This window comes from Cyprinus carpio, chromosome B16 (assembly GCF_018340385.1).
Source record: "Cyprinus carpio isolate SPL01 chromosome B16, ASM1834038v1, whole genome shotgun sequence".
NCBI lineage: Eukaryota > Metazoa > Chordata > Actinopteri > Cypriniformes > Cyprinidae > Cyprinus > Cyprinus carpio.
Genome location: NC_056612.1, coordinates 2,884,810 through 2,904,611, shown reverse-complemented (window position 1 = coordinate 2,904,611; position 19,802 = coordinate 2,884,810). Strand labels below are relative to the sequence as shown.

General features: G+C 35.9%; 1 protein-coding gene across 2 annotated transcripts in view; it reads right to left on the bottom strand.

Annotated features, from left to right (window-relative positions):
* Positions 1-3,817: 3,817 nt before the first annotated feature.
* Positions 3,818-19,802, bottom strand: part of LOC109105197 (glutamate receptor ionotropic, kainate 2) — a 180,783-nt gene continuing 164,798 nt past the window's right edge. The window contains exons 15-16 of one of the 2 annotated variants that reach the window (XM_042740350.1): positions 11,079-11,329; positions 3,818-6,280 (exon numbers count right to left, since the gene is read on the bottom strand). In XM_042740350.1, the coding sequence (XP_042596284.1) occupies positions 6,116-6,280; positions 11,079-11,329 (416 nt within the window). In that variant the 3' untranslated portion in view covers positions 3,818-6,115. Of the gene's footprint in view, positions 6,281-7,446; positions 10,721-11,078; positions 11,330-19,802 lie in introns of those variants that run through there. The other variant, XM_042740352.1, reaches the window with a different exon arrangement.

Genomic DNA, 19,802 nt, shown 5'->3' with positions numbered 1-19,802 from the left:
AGAACCACTTCCAGCAGTAGCGCGGGTGGTTTGAGGATTACAGTTGTGGCAAACCCCGCAGGGAACCAACCCTCAGGATGATTGGTTTCTCAAGGTGGCTCATGCTAATTTTCAGTGCCCCACCCCGGTGCCTTTCTTCCCGGAAGTGCATGACAAGCTCACCAGGACGTGGATGGCACCTTTTACTGCCAGAATCTGGCCGATTGGCTCCTCCTCCCCCACCACCCTCGATGGCGTTGCAGCAACGGGGTACGCCGACAAAGATCGGTTCCTTAATGCCCCTGTGTTCCAGACCGGGCTCCTCGGCGATGCGGTCGAGAACCTGACCCAGCAGTTCTCGGCTGCATGTGAGCAAACTGACGCATTTCCATTAGGCGTATTTTCAATTTGCAATTTGAATTTGCAATTTGAAGGGTAATGGATACGCTGCACACTCTTACAAAAAACCTTGCTTTCTCTAACAGTGGTGTTATGTTGCAATGGTTTTATTGCAGTGGAAAAAGTTTTTTTTTTTTTTTCATATGCTTAAAAAAAAATGCAATGTCAATGGAAAGGGTTAAAATAAAGATGGTTGCTACATTAAACATTCACAGTTGCAATTATGCATCAGATATCACGTATTGTATATATTTCTTTGTCAAACAAGCAAATAAACAGATTCAAGGCATGTATGTATGTACTGTATGTGTGTGTGTGTGTGTGTATATATGTATACACACACACACACACACACACATAATCTGTACACATGGTGCAAAGTAAGCCATTTATCATTTATGAACCAATTCTTCAAATATCGTATCAGTTTTTATTTGCACTGACATATAATGTGTTTTTTTTTTTCATTTACTACTGAAAACTAGCTTATTAAAGCACTTTCAATTTTTCAATGACAGAAAATATATTTGCGCAGAAAAATATGGATGGATCCACAAGACTACTGTTAGCTTTCAGCAGATTGTCACTTTATCACTTTCTGTCTTTCTGTTTTCTCCGTTTGTGTATGCATGTTCGTGTGTGTGTGTGCAGCCCTGTTGCCCATTCTCAGCAATTCCATTATCAGATTGATGCTTTCACACAAGGTGGGCTTAGCTGGCTGCTAATCTTCACACTTCCGGTAGGGCAAGTGGAAAGCTCAGCAGCTGATAACAAACCTACATGCCACATAGAATTAATTGGCTAATTATCATAGTGGATGCGAGAGCAGAAAAATCTAGACCTCACAAGTCAGTTTTGTCCCTTGGCATTCTTCTCATCATCAGGTCAAATCCTATTTTTCAATTAGCAGTTTTAATGAGCATGTAGATGGATATGACTACTACTTTCCTGGGTCCCACTTTATATTAGGTGGCCTTAACTACTATTGAAATACATAATAAAGTAAGTACCTTATTTTATTACTTATTATGGTAACACTTTATTTTAAGGTATCCTTGTTACATGTGACATGTCCTTACTATAAAAATAATGATAAATTATGCATAATTGCATTCAAGTAACCCTAAGCCAAACTCTATTCTTAACCCTAACTGTATAGTAAGTACATGTAGTTAATTAATATTACTTAGTACTTAAATGTTTAATTAAACTGTAACAAGGATACATTAAAATAAAGTGTAACCCTTAGTTATTATTGTGTTCATATTGTATTGCAAAACACTACTGCTATTGAGGTGGGATACGGGTAAGGATGTAGGGACAGGTTTGGTGTTATGGGTAGGTTTAAGGCTGGGTTAAGGTGTAATTAATTAGAGATGTAATTACATGCAGGTATTATTATTATTATTATTATTATTATTATTATTATTATTATTATTATTATTATTATTTTAATAGTAAACTAGAACAATATTAAAACATATATGTACACAATAAGAGGATTGTATCACATAATTAATTTAAGGGGAGACACTGCAATTTTTTTCATGCACCTGTCAATATTTGGATTTTGGGCTTGTTGGCTCTTCATAAAGTGTTTTTTTTTATGGAAAGAAAACATCCAAAAGACACTGTTAAGTGTTTCTTTTATAGCACTTTATCTATTTGTGTCAACAGATTTCAATTACAATACATATTTTTAAAGGCCGTTTTCTCAAAATGAGTTTTTTCTCCAACTCTGAGCCATAAATCTCCACTTCAGTGGCACTTACACACACCAAACTTTACATTTTTATTCCTGTCTATATTCTGAAGTTTTTTACAGAGGGATTTGTTCATATATAATTTTCTTGATTATATACAACATTTTATTCCCCCAAAAATGGTGAAAATAAATTGTTTTCTAGCTGTTCAAAGTATTTTCTGAATTATGGAGTGACAAAAAGAGATACACAGAATTCCTTCTGTAAAAACATTTGACTCTAATATGTCAAAAAAAATTAAACAAGAATTTTGAAACTGACTTCATCCTGTGTTCAGATTTTTGTACTAGAAATTTATGCAAATGAGTGCATATTTCATTAAATAATGCCTCATTTGCACATTTGAATATAACATTTTAGAAAACTTGTAATACATTTTTTTTTCGCAATTATCAATGTAATCAATCAACTTGGTAAGTAAGGTGATAACTATTAGTTAATTTTTTTTTACCCTATTCAACTGCAGTGTCTCGCCTTAAATGTGAATACATAGTAATTAAGGCCACCTATTAGACAGTGGAATGCATTCCTAGATTTTAACTGAATTTGTATATTTACAGGTAATTTAATTCACGTGTATTAATGAACCATTTGGTGAAATATACTATTAATGTTTATTAACAATACAACACAAAGTCAGTTAAAAGGTCATTGGAGGACACTTGTGACTGCTCAGTGTGACAGCATTTTTAAAGTCCCAATTAAAGCTAAGCTATGTAATTTCTGCACTACTATTGTTGTCTAGTGGAACTACAAAAACAAAGCATATTTTCAAACAATCTTTACAAGCCCCATGCTTCCTGCAACTCAAACATCACAAACACAGCTCATAAACGTTTATAAAAGTGAATTCACATCTCACCAGGTGAAAGTAGGCTACTTTCAAAATGTCCAACATATTATGAATACTTTTAACTTGAAGTTTAGCTTATCTTTTGTTAAGTAACTCTGCAAGTTCATTGCATCTATTGAAACCCAAACTTTCCATCAAATTCCTTTATCTTATATTACTCTTCCAGTGTTTACCATTGTTTTACCCTGTTGTCTGTCTCTATATAGTTTGGCAAGTCTTCAGATTTTGGCTTGAACTTATGTAACAGAATCTGAATTTCTTTTTCCACCGGGGTTAAACATCCTCTAACTCAGTGACAGTAGCCACGTCCCACATTCTCGCTATTGGCTGTGCATAGGTATGTAAATACATATGCTGACATGCAGGTAGGACATCCTATCATTAGACAGACAGATTGGTTAATTGATTGATTGATTGATTGATTGATTGATTGATTGATTGATTGATTGATTGATTGATTGATTGATTGATTGATTGATTGATTGATTGATCTTAAGGCTTGCTGACTTTATATTTAAACTTCATTTGGAGTATTTCTTAAATGGACAATTTACATTTCTTAATATTATCTCTAAAATGTGTTTTAATATCACTATTAATAATGGTTAAATAATCTAAATGCAATATATTCAAAAGTGTACCTGCACAATCAGATATACAGTAAATCTTCAGCTGGACCTCTGCACTAACTGCGCAACTGAATTACATTAAGTCCAAAATTACTGTTGTTTCATATATATAAGCGATGTCCTTGAGGTCATTATAAGGAAAAACATGTTTATATATTGTATATATTTAAGGAAAAACAAAGGAGACCACAAGCAAGTGTGCTGACTTTTTTTAATTACTTCCTTTAAACTTGTGCATCAACTTTAGACAGGAAACTGTGTGCACTTCATTTTGTTTTCACAATATGGTCAAAATTAGTTTGTATCTGAAAAATCTTTAAATACATCTTATCCATTTGAAACCATTTACACACAACGTCTCGGCACTGAGTACTAGCAGTCTATTAGAAACCGGGGGCGTTGAATATGAAGCATATTAGCAGTCCTCTTCACTTTGTATATATGTATATATCACACTTCTGAATCAGTTTGTCTATTTATCTCAAGTAAAAATATCTTTCTTTAAATATGATTCCTTTACATGATAAAAATAGGATTTGTCCAAAATGTGTGTGTTTGTCACATAAACACTACCAGGCATGCTCGGCATTTCCCCCATCCTGTGTGTGCCTATCCTGAACCCTGGCGCAAACTCATCCTCATGGAGGCCAGGTGATGTGATCCTGGATGTGTTCCATCACATGGGGCTCATCCATGCGGAAGCGCATCGGTCCCAGGGGTCATCGCGTCCTTAAATTCTGGTGTGGGGATTCAACAGGGCTGCCACTCCCATATCAAGAAAGAGATGCCAATGATTGTGTTGATAAAAATTATTACAAAATGTTGATATTCTTTAATTGTACAAAACACCTTATTATTATTATTTTCTTTTTATAGAAATCTTACGTTTGCACAAGTTTACATGAGGATTCTTTTTTTTTTTTTCTTGAAATCAAATGCACAAAGTACAAACATTAACCTGAAATGAAATGTGGTTATTAAAAAAAAAAAAAAAAAAAAAAAAAAAATATTACATTTCAGCTATGTGTGTTCAAAGTTGTTGTGACCATCATAGAAAGGAAGAAAGAAAAAAACTAAAACATTTGTAAACCAAATGATAAATGCTTGAATAAATCCATCGCAATAGTTGGAATTTGTTTCGCGTTCACTCATCCAATTTTTGGAGTGGTTTTCGGATGAATAAAAAAGAAGCCTATTTAAGGACCATTACTTTTATTTATTCTTTGTGATATTATTGTCATGACAGTTCAAAACACATTGACCTCTCTCACAAAAAAAAAAAAAAAAAAAAAACCTCACTACTGCAATATATATAAAAAGACCTTTTTTGTTTTATCATTTGTTGTACTGTTTAATTTATGCTTACTGGTGTATAGATTCTATATCCTATAGAATATAACATACTGTAATGAGAATTACTAATAAGTGTAAAAAAAAAATATGCAGATGCATTACGGTACTACATTTAGTTGAGAGGTTCACATTTAAAAAAAAATAAAAAATACTGTTAATAATTTAATAATAATAATAATAATAATAAAATACAATTTAAGCTTCATCTTTTGAAGTTTTGCTTCTCCAATAAAGTATCTTATTTTAAGAATGTTTAGATATTTTCATTGTAAATAAAGAACAATTTTTTTTCAGTGCAATGCAAATTTAGACAGAAATTATTCAGTTGTGCAATGTGTTAAATAAGCTTAAAATAAACACAAAAAAATGCAATGGTCCTGAGGGAAGAAAAAAATGGATTCCATCATGTTTTGGATCAAAATGTGTTTTGGGTCAAACATGTTTTTGTAAGATTCACCCTTAGTCACTGTGACGCTCAAGAGGGGCCCGAAAATACAAAGAAATTAAAGTGGTATATTGCCTGTTGCTCTGTCCTACTTCCACTGCTTGTGCGTGTGGGTGAGAAACACGCTGAATGATTTCAGTGATATTGCTGTGGCGCTCGGCAAAGAGTGCTGTGAACTGATTGTTTCCGAGTACGTTTTTTATTCCTTTTTTTTTTCTTTTTACAGGTACTGTACGTGTTAAAAACCTGTCCTTCTTTTGCTTCTGTATTTGTCAGGATGCATCTCCTCGTTCTCTCTAAAGGACTCAGCTGCTCTCTGTGGACGGACAACAGCCAAGTGTGTCATCAAACCTAAAATAATATGAATGTAGTGAGCAGACAAACCTCCCTCCATCACACTCCTCTAGCTGTGTGTGTGTGTATTTCCTGCTAAAAGTTACCCTGAACGCTGGCACCTGTCAGTCTTTGCTCTGGTGGTGATCTGGAGCGATGAGGTAACTAAAATTTTGCCCAGATTCAAGTTATTTCCACAGGAAATATGTTTCTGTTTCTGCTGTTGGTTTCAGTAACTAATTGTTTGAAATGACATTTAAGATCCCTTCCCCCGTGTAGAAAACTGACCTCCTCCCCACCCAAATTTCTCCCCACAAAGTTTCCTTTTCCAAGCCCAAGAAAGAGCGAGCTGGTGTCCGTTTTAAGCCATGGTCTCTTTGCCTGGCAGTCTTCGGTCATTGAAGGTGTGCATGTTGATGACTTCATCCGTTTTGACCATGACGGGTGGCTGCGGCTTGTGTTTGAGCCGGCGCTGACACTTGAGGGAAACCCGCAGCTCGTCCACCATGGCGCTGCAGAAGGATCTCTGTGCAGACAGAAGAACACAGCTGATTGGATGTTCCTTCACTTCTGACACACAAACACACACATACTGGCTCTCGGCTCCTGGAAAGGTGGAGGACAGTGGGTCAGTGATGGGTAGCAGGGGGGTGAAAGGTAGAAATGGAGACGGGATGGAATGATTATGCTGGATGCACAACAGGAGCATCATAACTAAAGCGATTTCTCCGTGGCAGATTTCACCTTGCTTCCTCCTGCCAGGATGCGGCATGATTTATTGATGCATATTATATTCCCTCAGATTCAAATCCTGTATAACCGTATGGCCAATTAAAAAAAACCCCACTCTCCAAGTAAGAAGCAAACGGTGAGATTTTCAGCTGTGTAACGGTGAAGCAAGCCAACATGTGACTGTCATCATGCTTTTCCTTTTGAGAAATAATTGACAGACATTATTCAACAGCCACAGCCTTTATAAATTCTTCTGACTTGTTCAGATTTGTTTGTCTTTGCTTGGAAATGAATAAAAATAAACTCATTAATTCTGACTAAAGGTACAAATTGCATATGCAGTTTGTGTTGTGAATAATTTCATCTCATGGCTCACAGGAAATGCTTTGTGCTTTTGTGAACATTCTGGCATTATTTACAGCATTTTCATTACAGATATGTTTGTGAGAGATGTGAAGATATGCAATAATAAGGTGCTTGTTAGGGATTCCAATCAGAGTGTTCTTACCCAATGATCTGCCTTCTTCATAGCGACATCCTCCATAACAGCCAATAACAGGACATTAGCAACTAGCTTATGATTATTGGCACAAACTAAAATAACTGACACTTCAAATTTGACAAATTCAGTCACACAAATGAAATTCTGCGTTAAACAGAAGTTAGGATTTTTGTACATCATGTTGTTGATTACAATAGGACAAATACTGACTCTTCCCCCATTTTCTCTCATGTAAAAAAGTGAAAAAAGTGAGACTCAGTTGAAGAAGAATAAAGACGGTAACACTTTACTTAAAACCTTTCAATATAATGTATAATAAAAGTAGTTCAATTCAATGCATTCAAGATCTCATGAATAATTATAACTACAATTACAGACCTACAAATAATACTGAAAAAAAAAAAAAAAAAATATATATATATATATATATATATATATTATGAATAAAATATATTATACATAAAGGCTCTAAGTAAAGTCTTACCAAAATTAGAAATGCAAATAACAGTTTTATTTATTCTATTATTATAAATTTTAAGAGAAAAATTTCTGAAATTAAATATAACAAAGTGTGATACATGGCTTCCAAAGAATAACATTTAAACAGTATGTTGTGTATACGCATGTATGTTTTTAATTTTCATTGGAACCAACAGCATGATCAGAAAACTTTGTGGTTATGTCAGTGACAAACTGGATATAGAACATCAACATATAAAACAAAAAGAAGAAATGTGTTAACACATTAAGATATGTTTGTATTGGACAGTGGGGACTTTCAGGAGCAAAGTTACAGGTAAAATTTAGTAAAATAAATTCAGCAGCAGAAAGCAGAAATGGTTAAGAATATCCATGTAAAATGTGCAAAAAAGGAAAACGAGAAGCAGAAACATTATGGTAATCATTTTATTTAAACATGAATTTATATGTGCCTCTGAGTATGTGTGATCTTGAAATAAATCAAAATCAAAATAAAGATGCACCAAACAAATCTTTATAAAATACATAAAGAAACCATGAACAATTCAACAAAATAAAAATGTTGCAGTTCTCATGCAATATTTAATGTATTTGCTAAAATTATACACCATTCTGTTGAACCCGTGAACTTTTATTACCGATGTAAATTATTTTAACAAGATCAAACTAAATCTGTTTTTGTGTTTATTTTCTGGTGGCAGGATATCTACATCACATTACGTTAGAACCATCTATACAGTTTTAGCTGAAGCAATAAGATTGTTGGTCAGACTGTTGGCTCTTTCCTAATCTTACAAAATAGAGGCAATTAAAAAATGCAAATTTCTGGAGGGATGCGCTGCTAAGGAGCAACGGGGAATGCATTATGATGTTTTTTTTTTGTTTGTTTTTTTTCTTCCTTCTGCAGAATAGTGTAAGAGAATACTGAACAAAGGACAGCAGTGCCAGTCTTGTACAAAAATACTTTAATTGCCTCTCGATTATTTTCAGTCACAAGATTTGATACCTGTTTTAAATGTCAAGCATATGTTTTTTCATAACATTGCTATGTATTGAATTAACATACTATCAAAATCAATAATTTGGAATTTGACACTTTCATTTAGATCATGAAGCCTCAGCACTCTGATTGACTCAATATGTTTCATAAAGCCTATATTTACGATTGTGTTCCTAAAAATAAATTATAAAATATAAAATAAATTTAGCCTTAAAGCCATTTTCAACCTTTACATCCACCCAGTGGTTCTTTTCTAATATAATGACATAACTCACTGCTTAACCCCTGTAGTGAAGCATTGTTGTAGAAACTATCTAGCTAGTCATGACTGTTTCCTTAAAAAATGTAAGTACTTTGTTGCACGTCTGTTGTTTGAACCATGTTGGTTAGAAATGTTGTTAAATGTCATCAAGCAAGTGGTGGAGTGATAATTACCACTAATTAATCAGTTTAAGATTAAATTAATGCCAGTATATTGCTGTAAATAATAAACATGGCATCTAAGGACTGCTTGGCAATTTTTGTTTTCCCTTATTTTGTTGGTTTTCAAAATACATGTACAGTACATATAATGAAATGTTTATATGTATGGAATGAAACATATAACTAACTATGTGATTTTGAAAAACTATTAACTATTATAAACTAACTATTCTTTTGAAAAACGCACCCCAGACTTGCAGCCAACCCAGGGACCCCCAGTGTAAACAAGCTAGATTTTCTCAGTAATACTTTATAATAACTTTCATTGAGAACATTACCATTTACACAGTAGCTAACAAACTTATAAATGCACTGAACTATAAGTCTTTTTCTTTTTGTGTATCTCTATATAGAAAGGCACTCCTAAACTTGGCTCTAGATTGATGATCAGTATCATTGGCCGGTAGGCTTATCATGCCGTTAAAATCATTAAACCAGGATCAGGCAGCAAAATAATGCATTGCCAGAATATCCGTGAATGTCAATACGATGACTTACAGCAAACAAATAAAAGCACTTAAAGAGATCAATACAATGAGAGTGAATAAACGGAGCTGTGCTTTTTGGAGAAAAAAAAAAAAAAAAAAAACCTTAAGTTGGCAGGTTGATGCTGTCATTGTAAGACAATCTAGGTTATCCATATTTAGAGTGCAAATTTTTGAGCTTATACGCAAATGCTTCAAACAAACTAAGATCTCTTTAAAGTTAACCAAACTTAGACCAATTATGTGTCTAAAATGCAGTTTGCTGCTTTGCAATGTGAACACATGGCATGGCAACTTCAGTTTAATTCATCACTGGGACATTATGGCCTCCCATATTAAAGTAAAGCAAATGTGATGACTTGAAATGACTTGAAATGATTATTCTATTTGTGTGGTAATTACAGACAAATTGCCATTCTGACTTTCTTTTTTTAATGACTGCAGAAAAACATATTATTAAAATAAACAAGGGCGATTAAATGCCTTCTTTCAGTTCCAAAAATGAAGGCTCAGTGGAAAAAGTGGAGAAATTATGACATGTATTAAAGCTGATTAATAACATTCTAATAGGACAGTGTAAATGCAAAGAGAACTCTGTACTTAGTTCATCCACTCAAGTGACATTTGGTTATTTTAAAGAGAATTCAAGAGAAAATACCCTTGAAGATGAGACTGTGTGGACTAAACAGTAATAACGTCAACTGGAAAGGGAAGTTAAAAAATAAAATAAAATAAAATAAAATAAAATAAAATAAAATAAAATAAAATAAAATAAAATAAAATACTATCAAGCAAACCTGCAATTTAGTCTAGTAAGTGAAACCACAGCTCATTAGCAGAATTTTAATTGACAATAAATTCTATGAGAGCGTGTCAAATCCTTTCATCAAAGTTGTCTTAAAACCTAAAACCTAAAACCAAAATGTGTTCTTGTCTTAAGACAATGTTGATGAACTTTTTTGATACACTTCAAATGTTTACTACTGTATGTGCTTAAACATTATATTTGTGACGTGAGAAGAAAAATGTGAGTGAGAGAACTGGAGTTCATTCATTTCAAGTATTCTTTTTTTTTTTTTACTACTGCATTATTGACTGTACACTTCAAGCATTCAATGGCTAAGTAGATCAAGTATACGAGTGAAGTGGATATGGTGAAAAACAACACATCTTTTGAGGCGAGATGACACAATGCTGGCCATTTGAGCAAGTAAAGCCCAAGCCCTTCTGTCTTCAGAGACTTACATCAAGAAGGATTGTTTGCTGTCCAGATACAGGCACTGTCTGTAAAATATTACCAGTGAAATATACCTCATGCTTTGCTCACAGCACCACAACATTAAAGTCAATTTTAGACAGAATTAATATTGTTTGCATCGATCTGTAACAGAATTTTTTTTATACTCAGAGGCATCAGTTGCACTCATCTGACTGGCTGGCTTATATTACCCACAATACCCCCGCTGATGAAACACAGAATTGCAAACCCATTTCTTGTGATAACCTTATGTGATTTGTTTTCTCTGTTGAGACTTGCTTAATAACCCTAGGTACCTAATTAATAACCCTAAACTCTTATAAGTATATCCTAACAGATTTCAAATGTTCATCGCAGTCCAGAAATGTTAAAATGGTGCTTTACCTTTTCCAGCTGTGCGTTTTGTTTGGACTTATAGAGAAACTCCCCAACTGCCACAAACACAGAGAGGACGAGTCCCGCAGCCAACACTATGAAAATGCCACCGATGTTCTGGACTCCCAGCGCACTGGCTTCCTTATTCTCCTCCTCTGGACAGCCGTTTCCTCGCCACCACTTCTCCTTCATCATGTGCAGCTTCCCTTCCTCCTGTAGCTGCAGGATTGCGATGGTGATCTTATCTCGGTATGGGGACCCTGAAGGGTCAGAAAGGGGAACTGATTTAAAGAGATGATGAGAATTAGTTCTCTTAGCATCTGCTCATTCCTGTTAGTCAAATGGGTGAAATATTCATGACAGATGGGTCACATTTCACCTCAAAATCAAAAGACAGAAGAAATAATACGGCCGCAAGCAGCAATTAATGAACAATTAAGCAAGTATTTCAGGGAGCATCATGCCAACTAAAAACAAAAAAAATGAATACAGTCACTTATAATGTGACATAATTGCTTATCACTTTTTAGCAATAGGTGGCACAGCCTATGGCACTGAAGACATACAGCCTCAGATACACTTTGGTATCATGTCATCAACATTGAAGATGAGTTATAACATCAGCTTGAGATACTTTTTTTTTTTTTTTTTTTGCCAGCAAGGTCTGATGATAATCTGTTTGAAATTTGGTGAAGATCGGACAAACTGTCTAAGATAAGAAAAAATAAAAATAAAAACAAAATAAAAAATGGTTTTGCACCTAAATTGAAATGGACAACAGATAAATTGGCAGACTGTTGAAAAACATATACCGCAGGATTTCTGTAGGACCAAGAGAACAGAAAGCGTTTTTCATAACAACACACTTATGCATTTATAAAATAATATATGTGAAAACTGGGTATGCTGCTCCACAGCTAAAGAGACCATTCTAATTTTAGGCCAGACTGTTCAGAAGTTCTAAGTAAAAAAGTCTATTTTTCATATCTCCTGACCGGTAGGTGGCACTGTGCTAGAACTGCTCATGCAGTTCGGGTCATGGTTATTACAACACATACCAAATTTGGTCTAAACACGCAAAAGTTTTTGTATGCTCTTGTTGAACATGCTGATGCGCTATACAAGAAAGATTTGGTGTATCAGAAAACATTTAATAACTTTTTGACTGTCCTTCATCTGTGTGCCAAATTTCATAGCTTTCCTGCAAGCTGTCACTGACCCAAGAGCGAAGAAGAAGAAGAAGAAGAAGAAGAAGAAGAAGAAGAAGAAGAAGAAGAAGAAGAAGAAAAACGAAGGGATACAACAGGTGCCTTCACACATTCAGTGCACTGGCTCCTGATTTTTCTTTTTTCGTTTTAAATTAATCTTATTGATGAGAACCAAATCAGTGAATGGTTTTCTTTCTTTCTTTCTTTCTTTCTTTCTTTCTTTCTTTCTTTCTTTCTTTCTTTCTTTCTTTCTTTTTTCTCTTTCTTGGGTTCTTTCTTTCAGTGCTTTTATTCACAACACAGACTGAAAATCTGTGAATTCAGTGCTTTTATTCACAACACAGACTGAACAATTCGTTCAAGAAAATCACTGACTCAATGATCTGGTAACAGCAGTTCTATAGTTAACAGTTCACTGGAGGGGAAGATTATAAGTGAATAACGAATTAAATTTCATTCTGTTGCTGAAATGCATGGCTTCAAAAGACCTTGAATACAGCGTACCAGCATTTGCTACCTTATTTTTTTTTAGTCTAACTGAACTGTTGCTGTAGAATGAAGACACTTTAAAATATTAGCCAATCGCAAATAAAATATTGAAATCTTATTCAAATAGTACTGTATTAAGTATATATATATATATATATATATATATATATATATATATATATATATATATATATATATATATATATATATATATATATATATATGTCTCATTGATTGCACTATAAGACTTGAGGAAAGCTGAGACAGTGAAAAGGAAACATGAAGTTTGTCACTTCAGTGGTGTGAAATTTTTGTTTCTCACAGAGCTGTACAGAGGTGAGAAATACAGACACTAATGTAGTACGAGCCATAAAAGCCTAATGCTGTTTGTTGAAACACAGCTCCCAGGGTGCCACTGATAACACACCAATAAAACCCAATTACATTCGAGGGACTGGCATTTCCCGCTTTTATCTATTCATTTTCTGTCTAATTAAAACTAGTTGCTATTCTTAATTTGAGGTAATGTTTCCTTCTGGGCCTCCTTGCAGGCTTCGATTCGTAACTCTCCCCCTTTCCCATCAGCCATTTTACCTCCCTCGCAAAAAGAGGTAAACAGGTCATGTTCTCTTCATTCAGCACAGATCAAAAACGACTAGAGAGGTGCTTTCTCGTTTCATTTGAAAAATGAGGTAGAACAAAGAGCACTCACAAACCTTGCTGATTCTTTCATGTTGTAGTAGTGGTCCTGCTGTAGTTAACTCTCTATAATAAGGGTTGTACTATTGCCTGAATAATTGAGAACTCAACTGTTCTTTTGCTCAAATGCACCACACAAGTATATGAAACACAAAGTGTCCTTTATTTGCTGAAATGAAACTGTCTTTTTTATGCTCATTCTTAGCACTTGGTGTCTTAGGGTTGTCTAATAGCAGTGCAGCTATGCAAAATGTTTTAATTTTTAGGTGGTTTTGGCAACTATTATTTTAATCTTTATAATACATATGTGTCATATATCCAACTATTATTTTAACCTTTATAATACATTTGTGTCATATATCCATGTATCCCCCCCCCCCCCTCTACATTGCTATATCAAAGACAAGTAACAGAACAAATCCTTGATCCACTGTGCAGCACTAGGTTCTTCAAATGCCTGTATACAGCAAATGGATGAGATACCTTTAGGAAGTAAGGACAGAAGATAGCTTAAATGAAATAGAATGATAAGGGTTTACTTGGATACTGGTAGCTTCTCATGCACAAGCAAACTCCTGACAGATGTTTGATGACATGGCATTGTACATGACTCTTCTTAATGATGCCTCTAGGGACGGGGCCCGTCCACAGGCTGAAAGCTGACTGGGGGGCTTTCTATTTCCACAATCCTCGAGGGGCAAGCAGCACTGCCCTGGAACATTGACATACACCGCAATATACACATGATATATACATTTAGCAAGACAATGAAGTCACAAGTGAAAAAGGAGCTCACAGCGGTGCCCAAACTAAAGGGTAAAGTGTGCAGGGGGTTTAGTGTTAAAATACTTTTCTTCTGTCCCATTTTACATGCATTTAAGTAAAGCCATTTGCATGCTAACTTCTGGAAAAATACAAGTAGTGTGGACCTCTACTGCATTCACTGACGCAACAACCACTGATATGAGTTTGGGGCATGATTACCTGTTTTGAACAACTGAAGATTGGAGGAAGCATTTGGGAAACCGATTTGGAAACAGTCATTCCTCGCGGTGTCACTTCTCTTGTGAAAAAGAAGTTTACCTGATATGCTCTTGTAGTGTACTTCACTACTTCATCTTTAAAAAGTGTATTTAAAATAATAATAATAAATTAATAATAATGTAATTGGCATAAATGAAATAAAAGGCCACTTAAAAGTACATTTTCGTGACTATGTTTCTTTACACTTTTAAAAAGTGCACTTTGTAATAATGTGTGATGAAAAGTTTTAACCATTTTTCTTTTTTTGTATATATTTTGTTGTGATTTAAAGGAATTTAAATTTAAAGGAATGTACTAAATTGCAGCTTCCCTATAACAAATGTGTAATTTCCAATATATTTAAATGCATACATGTTTCAATAGAAATTATAGTACATATTAATGTACCCTTAATGCTTCTAAGTACATTCAGAAATACAGCTTAAGCATATTTTAAAAGAACCCATTATGGGAACATATATAAATATGTGCTGAAGTTCTACTTAAGTGGGTTTATTACATTTAACATTAAATTATAAAACATCTTCATTAGGGGTGTAAACCATTATAATCAATTTGCTCTCAAGTATATTAAATGCAAAATACACTGCTCAAAAAAAAAAAAAAAGATAAAAAAAAAAAAAAAAAAAAAATAAAGGAACACTTTTTAGAGTATAGCATCAAGTAAATTAAACTGCTGGGATATTGATCTGGTCAGTTACGTAGCTGAGGGGGTTGTTAATTCATTTCAGCTGCTTTGGTGTTAATAAAATTAACAACAGGTGCACTAGATGGGCAAGCATTAGAAAACCCCCAAAACAGGAATGTTTTTACAGGGGGAGGCCACTGACATTTTTTTCCCTACTCATCTTTTCTGATTGTTTTTCACTAGTTTTGCATTTGGCTAGGGTCAGTGTCACTACTGGTAGCATTAGGCGATACCTAGACCCTACAAAGGTTGCACAGGCAGTCCAACTCCTCCAGGATGGCGCATCAATATGTGTCATTGCCAGAAGGTTTGCTGTGTCTCCCAGCACAGTCTCAAGAGCATGTAGGAGATTCCAGGAGACAGGCAGTTACTCTAGGAGAGCTGGGCAGGGCAGTAGAAGGTCCTTGACCCATCAGCAGGACCTGTATCTGCTCCTTTGTGTGCTAGGAGGAACAGGATGAGCACTACCAGAGCCCTAAAAAATGACCTCCAACAGCCCGATGGTGTGAATGCCTTTGAGAAAATAATCAGAAACAGACTTCATGAGGGTGGCCTGAGGGCCTGAAGTCCTCTAGTGGGCTCTGTGCTCACTGCCTGGCACTGTGTAGCTTGATTGGCATTTGCCATTGAACACCAGAATTGGCAGGTCCGCCTCTGGCGCTCTGTGCTTTTCACAGATGAGAGCAGGTTCACCCTGAGCACGTGTGACAGATGTGAAAGGGTCTGGAAAATCGGTGGAGAATGTTATGCTGCCTGTAACATTGTTCAGCATGACCGGTTTGGTGGTGGGTCAGTGATGGTCTGGGAAGGCATATCCATGGAGGAACACAGAGACCTCTACAGGCTAGACAATGACACAGTTACTGCTATTAGGTATCGGGATGGAATCCTTGGACCCGCTGGTGCATTGGGTCCTTGTTCCTCCTGGTGCACGACAATGCCCGGCCTCATGTGGCGAGAGTATGCAGTCAGTTCCAGGAGGATGAAGGAATTGATACCATTCCCCGACGCTCGCCTGACCTAAATCCAATAGAACACCTCTGGGACATTATGTTTCGGTCCATCTGACGTCGCCAGGTTGCACCTCAGACTTTCCAGGAGCTCAGTGATGCCCTGGTCCAGAATACCCCAGGACACCATCCTTCGTCTCATTAGGAGCGTGCCCTGACATTGTCAGGCATGCATACAAGCACGTGGGGGCCATACAAACTACTGAGTACCATTTTGAGTTGCTGCAATGAAATTTCAGCTTAATGGACTAGCCTGCTGCATCCTTTTTTCACTTTAATTTTGAGTGTCTTTGAATTCAGCCCTCTGTAGGTTGATCATTTCCATTAAACAATGTGGCATCTTTTCATTCCTAACAAATTACCCAGTCCATATCAGTATAGATATCCTGCATGATATTGAGATCTGATGTGTTTTCAAAGTGTTCCTTTAATTTCTTTGAGCAGTGTATATTATTTCTGTAATAAGCACTATTTTTAAAAGTATGCTAAAATTGCCTTCTTTTTTCACAAGAAATGACATGTCATTATTTACTTATGCTTATGTCATTCCAAGCCTGTCTTCTGTGGAACACAAAAGAGGATACTAGAGAAAGTGTTTCAGCTGTTTTTCACCATACAGTGAAAGTAAGTGGGGTCCAAATGAATTTCATTGTTTGGACTATTGTATCTTCCAATCATAGTGTTCCAATCATAGAGGTTTAGAATGACATGATGGTGAGTGAAAGTGGCTATTTTATACCAGAGAAGAGGCAGAGCTGAATGTGAATTTATAGTGGATTGTCAGGGACTACTGCCTTCCTGAAACACCGCTCCCATCGTTTTAAGGACTTCATGCTTTCACCTGCTTGTCACTTTTACCTGTCTCAGTATAAAACCAGACGTTCAACTGTGCCAGGAATTTACATATTCTCATTTAAACATCTAATTAACCAACACACCGAAAAGCAGATGGTCTGAACACCGACCCTGTGTGTTCCCGTGCAGGAACACTTGCCAGAAGGATTCGACCATCTCTCGCCACCGCAGTTTCAACATTAATGCATCCTGCCGACTGTGTGCTGCTGAAGTCAACAAGATATATGCTAAACACACGCCTGTATGCAGCCTGCCCATGCTAACTGATTCCAAAAGGGTAGGATTAGCAATGGAAATGGCCTGTGCTGAGCTGTCTGGGAACGGCACACAGGGGAGTGATGATGCTAAACATCCTTTTCCATGTGCCCTGCATTTGCTCGACACAATGCAATCCCATGACAAACGACTGACAAGCTAAAAACACCCTCACTGGGTTGTCTGTTAGACAGCATACCTGACAGATTTTAACCTGCTGAGTGACAAAGCATTAACGTCTGCGAGACGGTGCACTTGATAGCTGGATTTCGCTGTCCATGTGGAAAAGCCTGGATAGCATCTTAAACCAGCACACAGACCTCCCTCCAAACCATGAAAGGATTAAGATATTCTAGGCTGTTTAGTCCCTGACACGTCAACAATTTATGATTATATGCTTTATAGCACAATAGTGTAAAAACATCTGCATGAATATTTGATAATTCACCTTTTGGAAAGCATGCTGCCATGATTTTATTTCTGGTGTAATAGAGAACAAGAACGGGAAACAATAAGGAAAAGAGGGGGGAACAAGATCCAGAAATAATGCTAGCAAGTTTTAAACTTATAAACAGCATGACTTACAGTACATCGACAGAGCTATGGTTTCCACATCTGCCCCCTTTTCAAATAGCTACAGGGTAAATTATTTGGTACACTCAGTCCCTGATGGCATGGCCACAGTCTGTTCAAGTCAAGTGAGTCATATTTATTTGCACACCACTTCTCATAGTCTGTGTTGTTTCAAAACAGCCTTACATATAAACAATGCATCATACTGACCGTCTCATGCACTCAAACACATTGGCTGGCTTTGCTAAAACGTCTGGGAGTCAGGGTGCACAAGTCTATCCAAAACAAAGTCTTGTGAACATTGTGGGGTGTTAAAGTCAGCATGAAATGAAAATTAATTCTGTATTCAATCTTTTTTTTTTTTATTTTTTTTTTTAAATGCATGTTATAACAGGGTTTTTCAAGTAAAGTTACAAGAGGTCCGGTCTCTACATTTCTTTCCCAGCAATACTTTTTTGGAATAGTTATATATTTCCATCTGGGTGACAATGGGTAGGATAGGGTATGATTGGGTAGGGTAGGGTAGGGTAGGGTAGGGTAGGGTAAGGTAAGGTAAGGTAAGGTAAGGTAAGGTAAGGTAAAGTAAAATACAATTTTAAACAATCAAAATAGTCATCGTAGGTAGGGATTTTGGGACCCCAAGAACCAAAGCAGTGGTGTCTGAATGAAAGAAAGAAAGAAAGAAAGAAAGAAAGAAAGAAAGAAAGAAAGAAAGAAAGAAAGGATGGATGGATGGATGGATGGATGAATGAATGAATCATAAAGTCATACAATCATATATATGACAGATAAAATATGCTGTATTTTCATTTATTACAGTGTTTTAGTGAAAATCTATTTTGCTGCCCATGTTCCTGCTACTGTTGTTAAAATAACAGCGTCATCTGCAGCTCTTGTAGCACTGTATGCCTTTAGCAGGGGAGAGAAACGATGCACACTGAGCAGAGAGAGCTTGAATGAAGCTTGTTTGGATCTAGATAAAAATATTAGAGGATATAGCACCAAAAGAAAAGACTGTCAATTACAGTAAATGGCAGCTCAACCGTCCTTGCTTGACGTGTGTGAATAAACCTCACTGGTTCTTGCCAAAGCTCAAACATGCATGCATGGCATGTGAGAAATGAGGACAACCTCTCTAAGGCTTCATTTAAAATTTCCTCATTCGTGTTTCAAAGATGAATACAAGTCTTATGGGCTTGAAACAATATGAAGTAACTGATGACAGAATTTTCACCTTTGGTTGAACTAAACCTTTCCACTGCATATAAAAACTGAACTAACTTTAACTGAGCAGTTCACTTGCCAGTCAGACAGTCTCTTCCTAAATGAGCAGTTCTTGATAAGAAGATGCTGCAAAATGGAGCTAAGTTTATACCAATATTTAAAATGTCCAATTATTCGGTAGAATGTGACTCTAGATCACTGATCCTGACTGAGGATCAATACTCAGCTCCCTGTTAAGAAATGTAGCTGTCCTTCTTTTAATCAGAATATTTCTCACCATCTCAGTATTGACATTCCCTGCAATACTGGCTTAGTAATTTTCTCACTGGACATTTACTTCCTCCCAGTCTAATGACTTGATAATGGTATATGTAGATTTTATAAGTTGTAATGCAAATAACTTTTCAGGTGTCCCTGGACCTTTACTGATCAGTGTTTCAGAAGTACTTCTAAATGACATTAAAGATAAATAAATAAATAAATAGATAATACAAAATTGTCACTGGTGCGGTACCCTTCAAAAGGCACTAATATGTACACTTTAGGTACTGATATGCTTCTTTAATGTACAAATATGTGCCACTTAAGGCTAAATAAGGTAAAAAGATGTACGTTTTGGCTTTCGTTTCTTTGGGTGACAGATAGGTACTGACATCAAAAGTGAAAATCAATGACAGAGAGGGATATT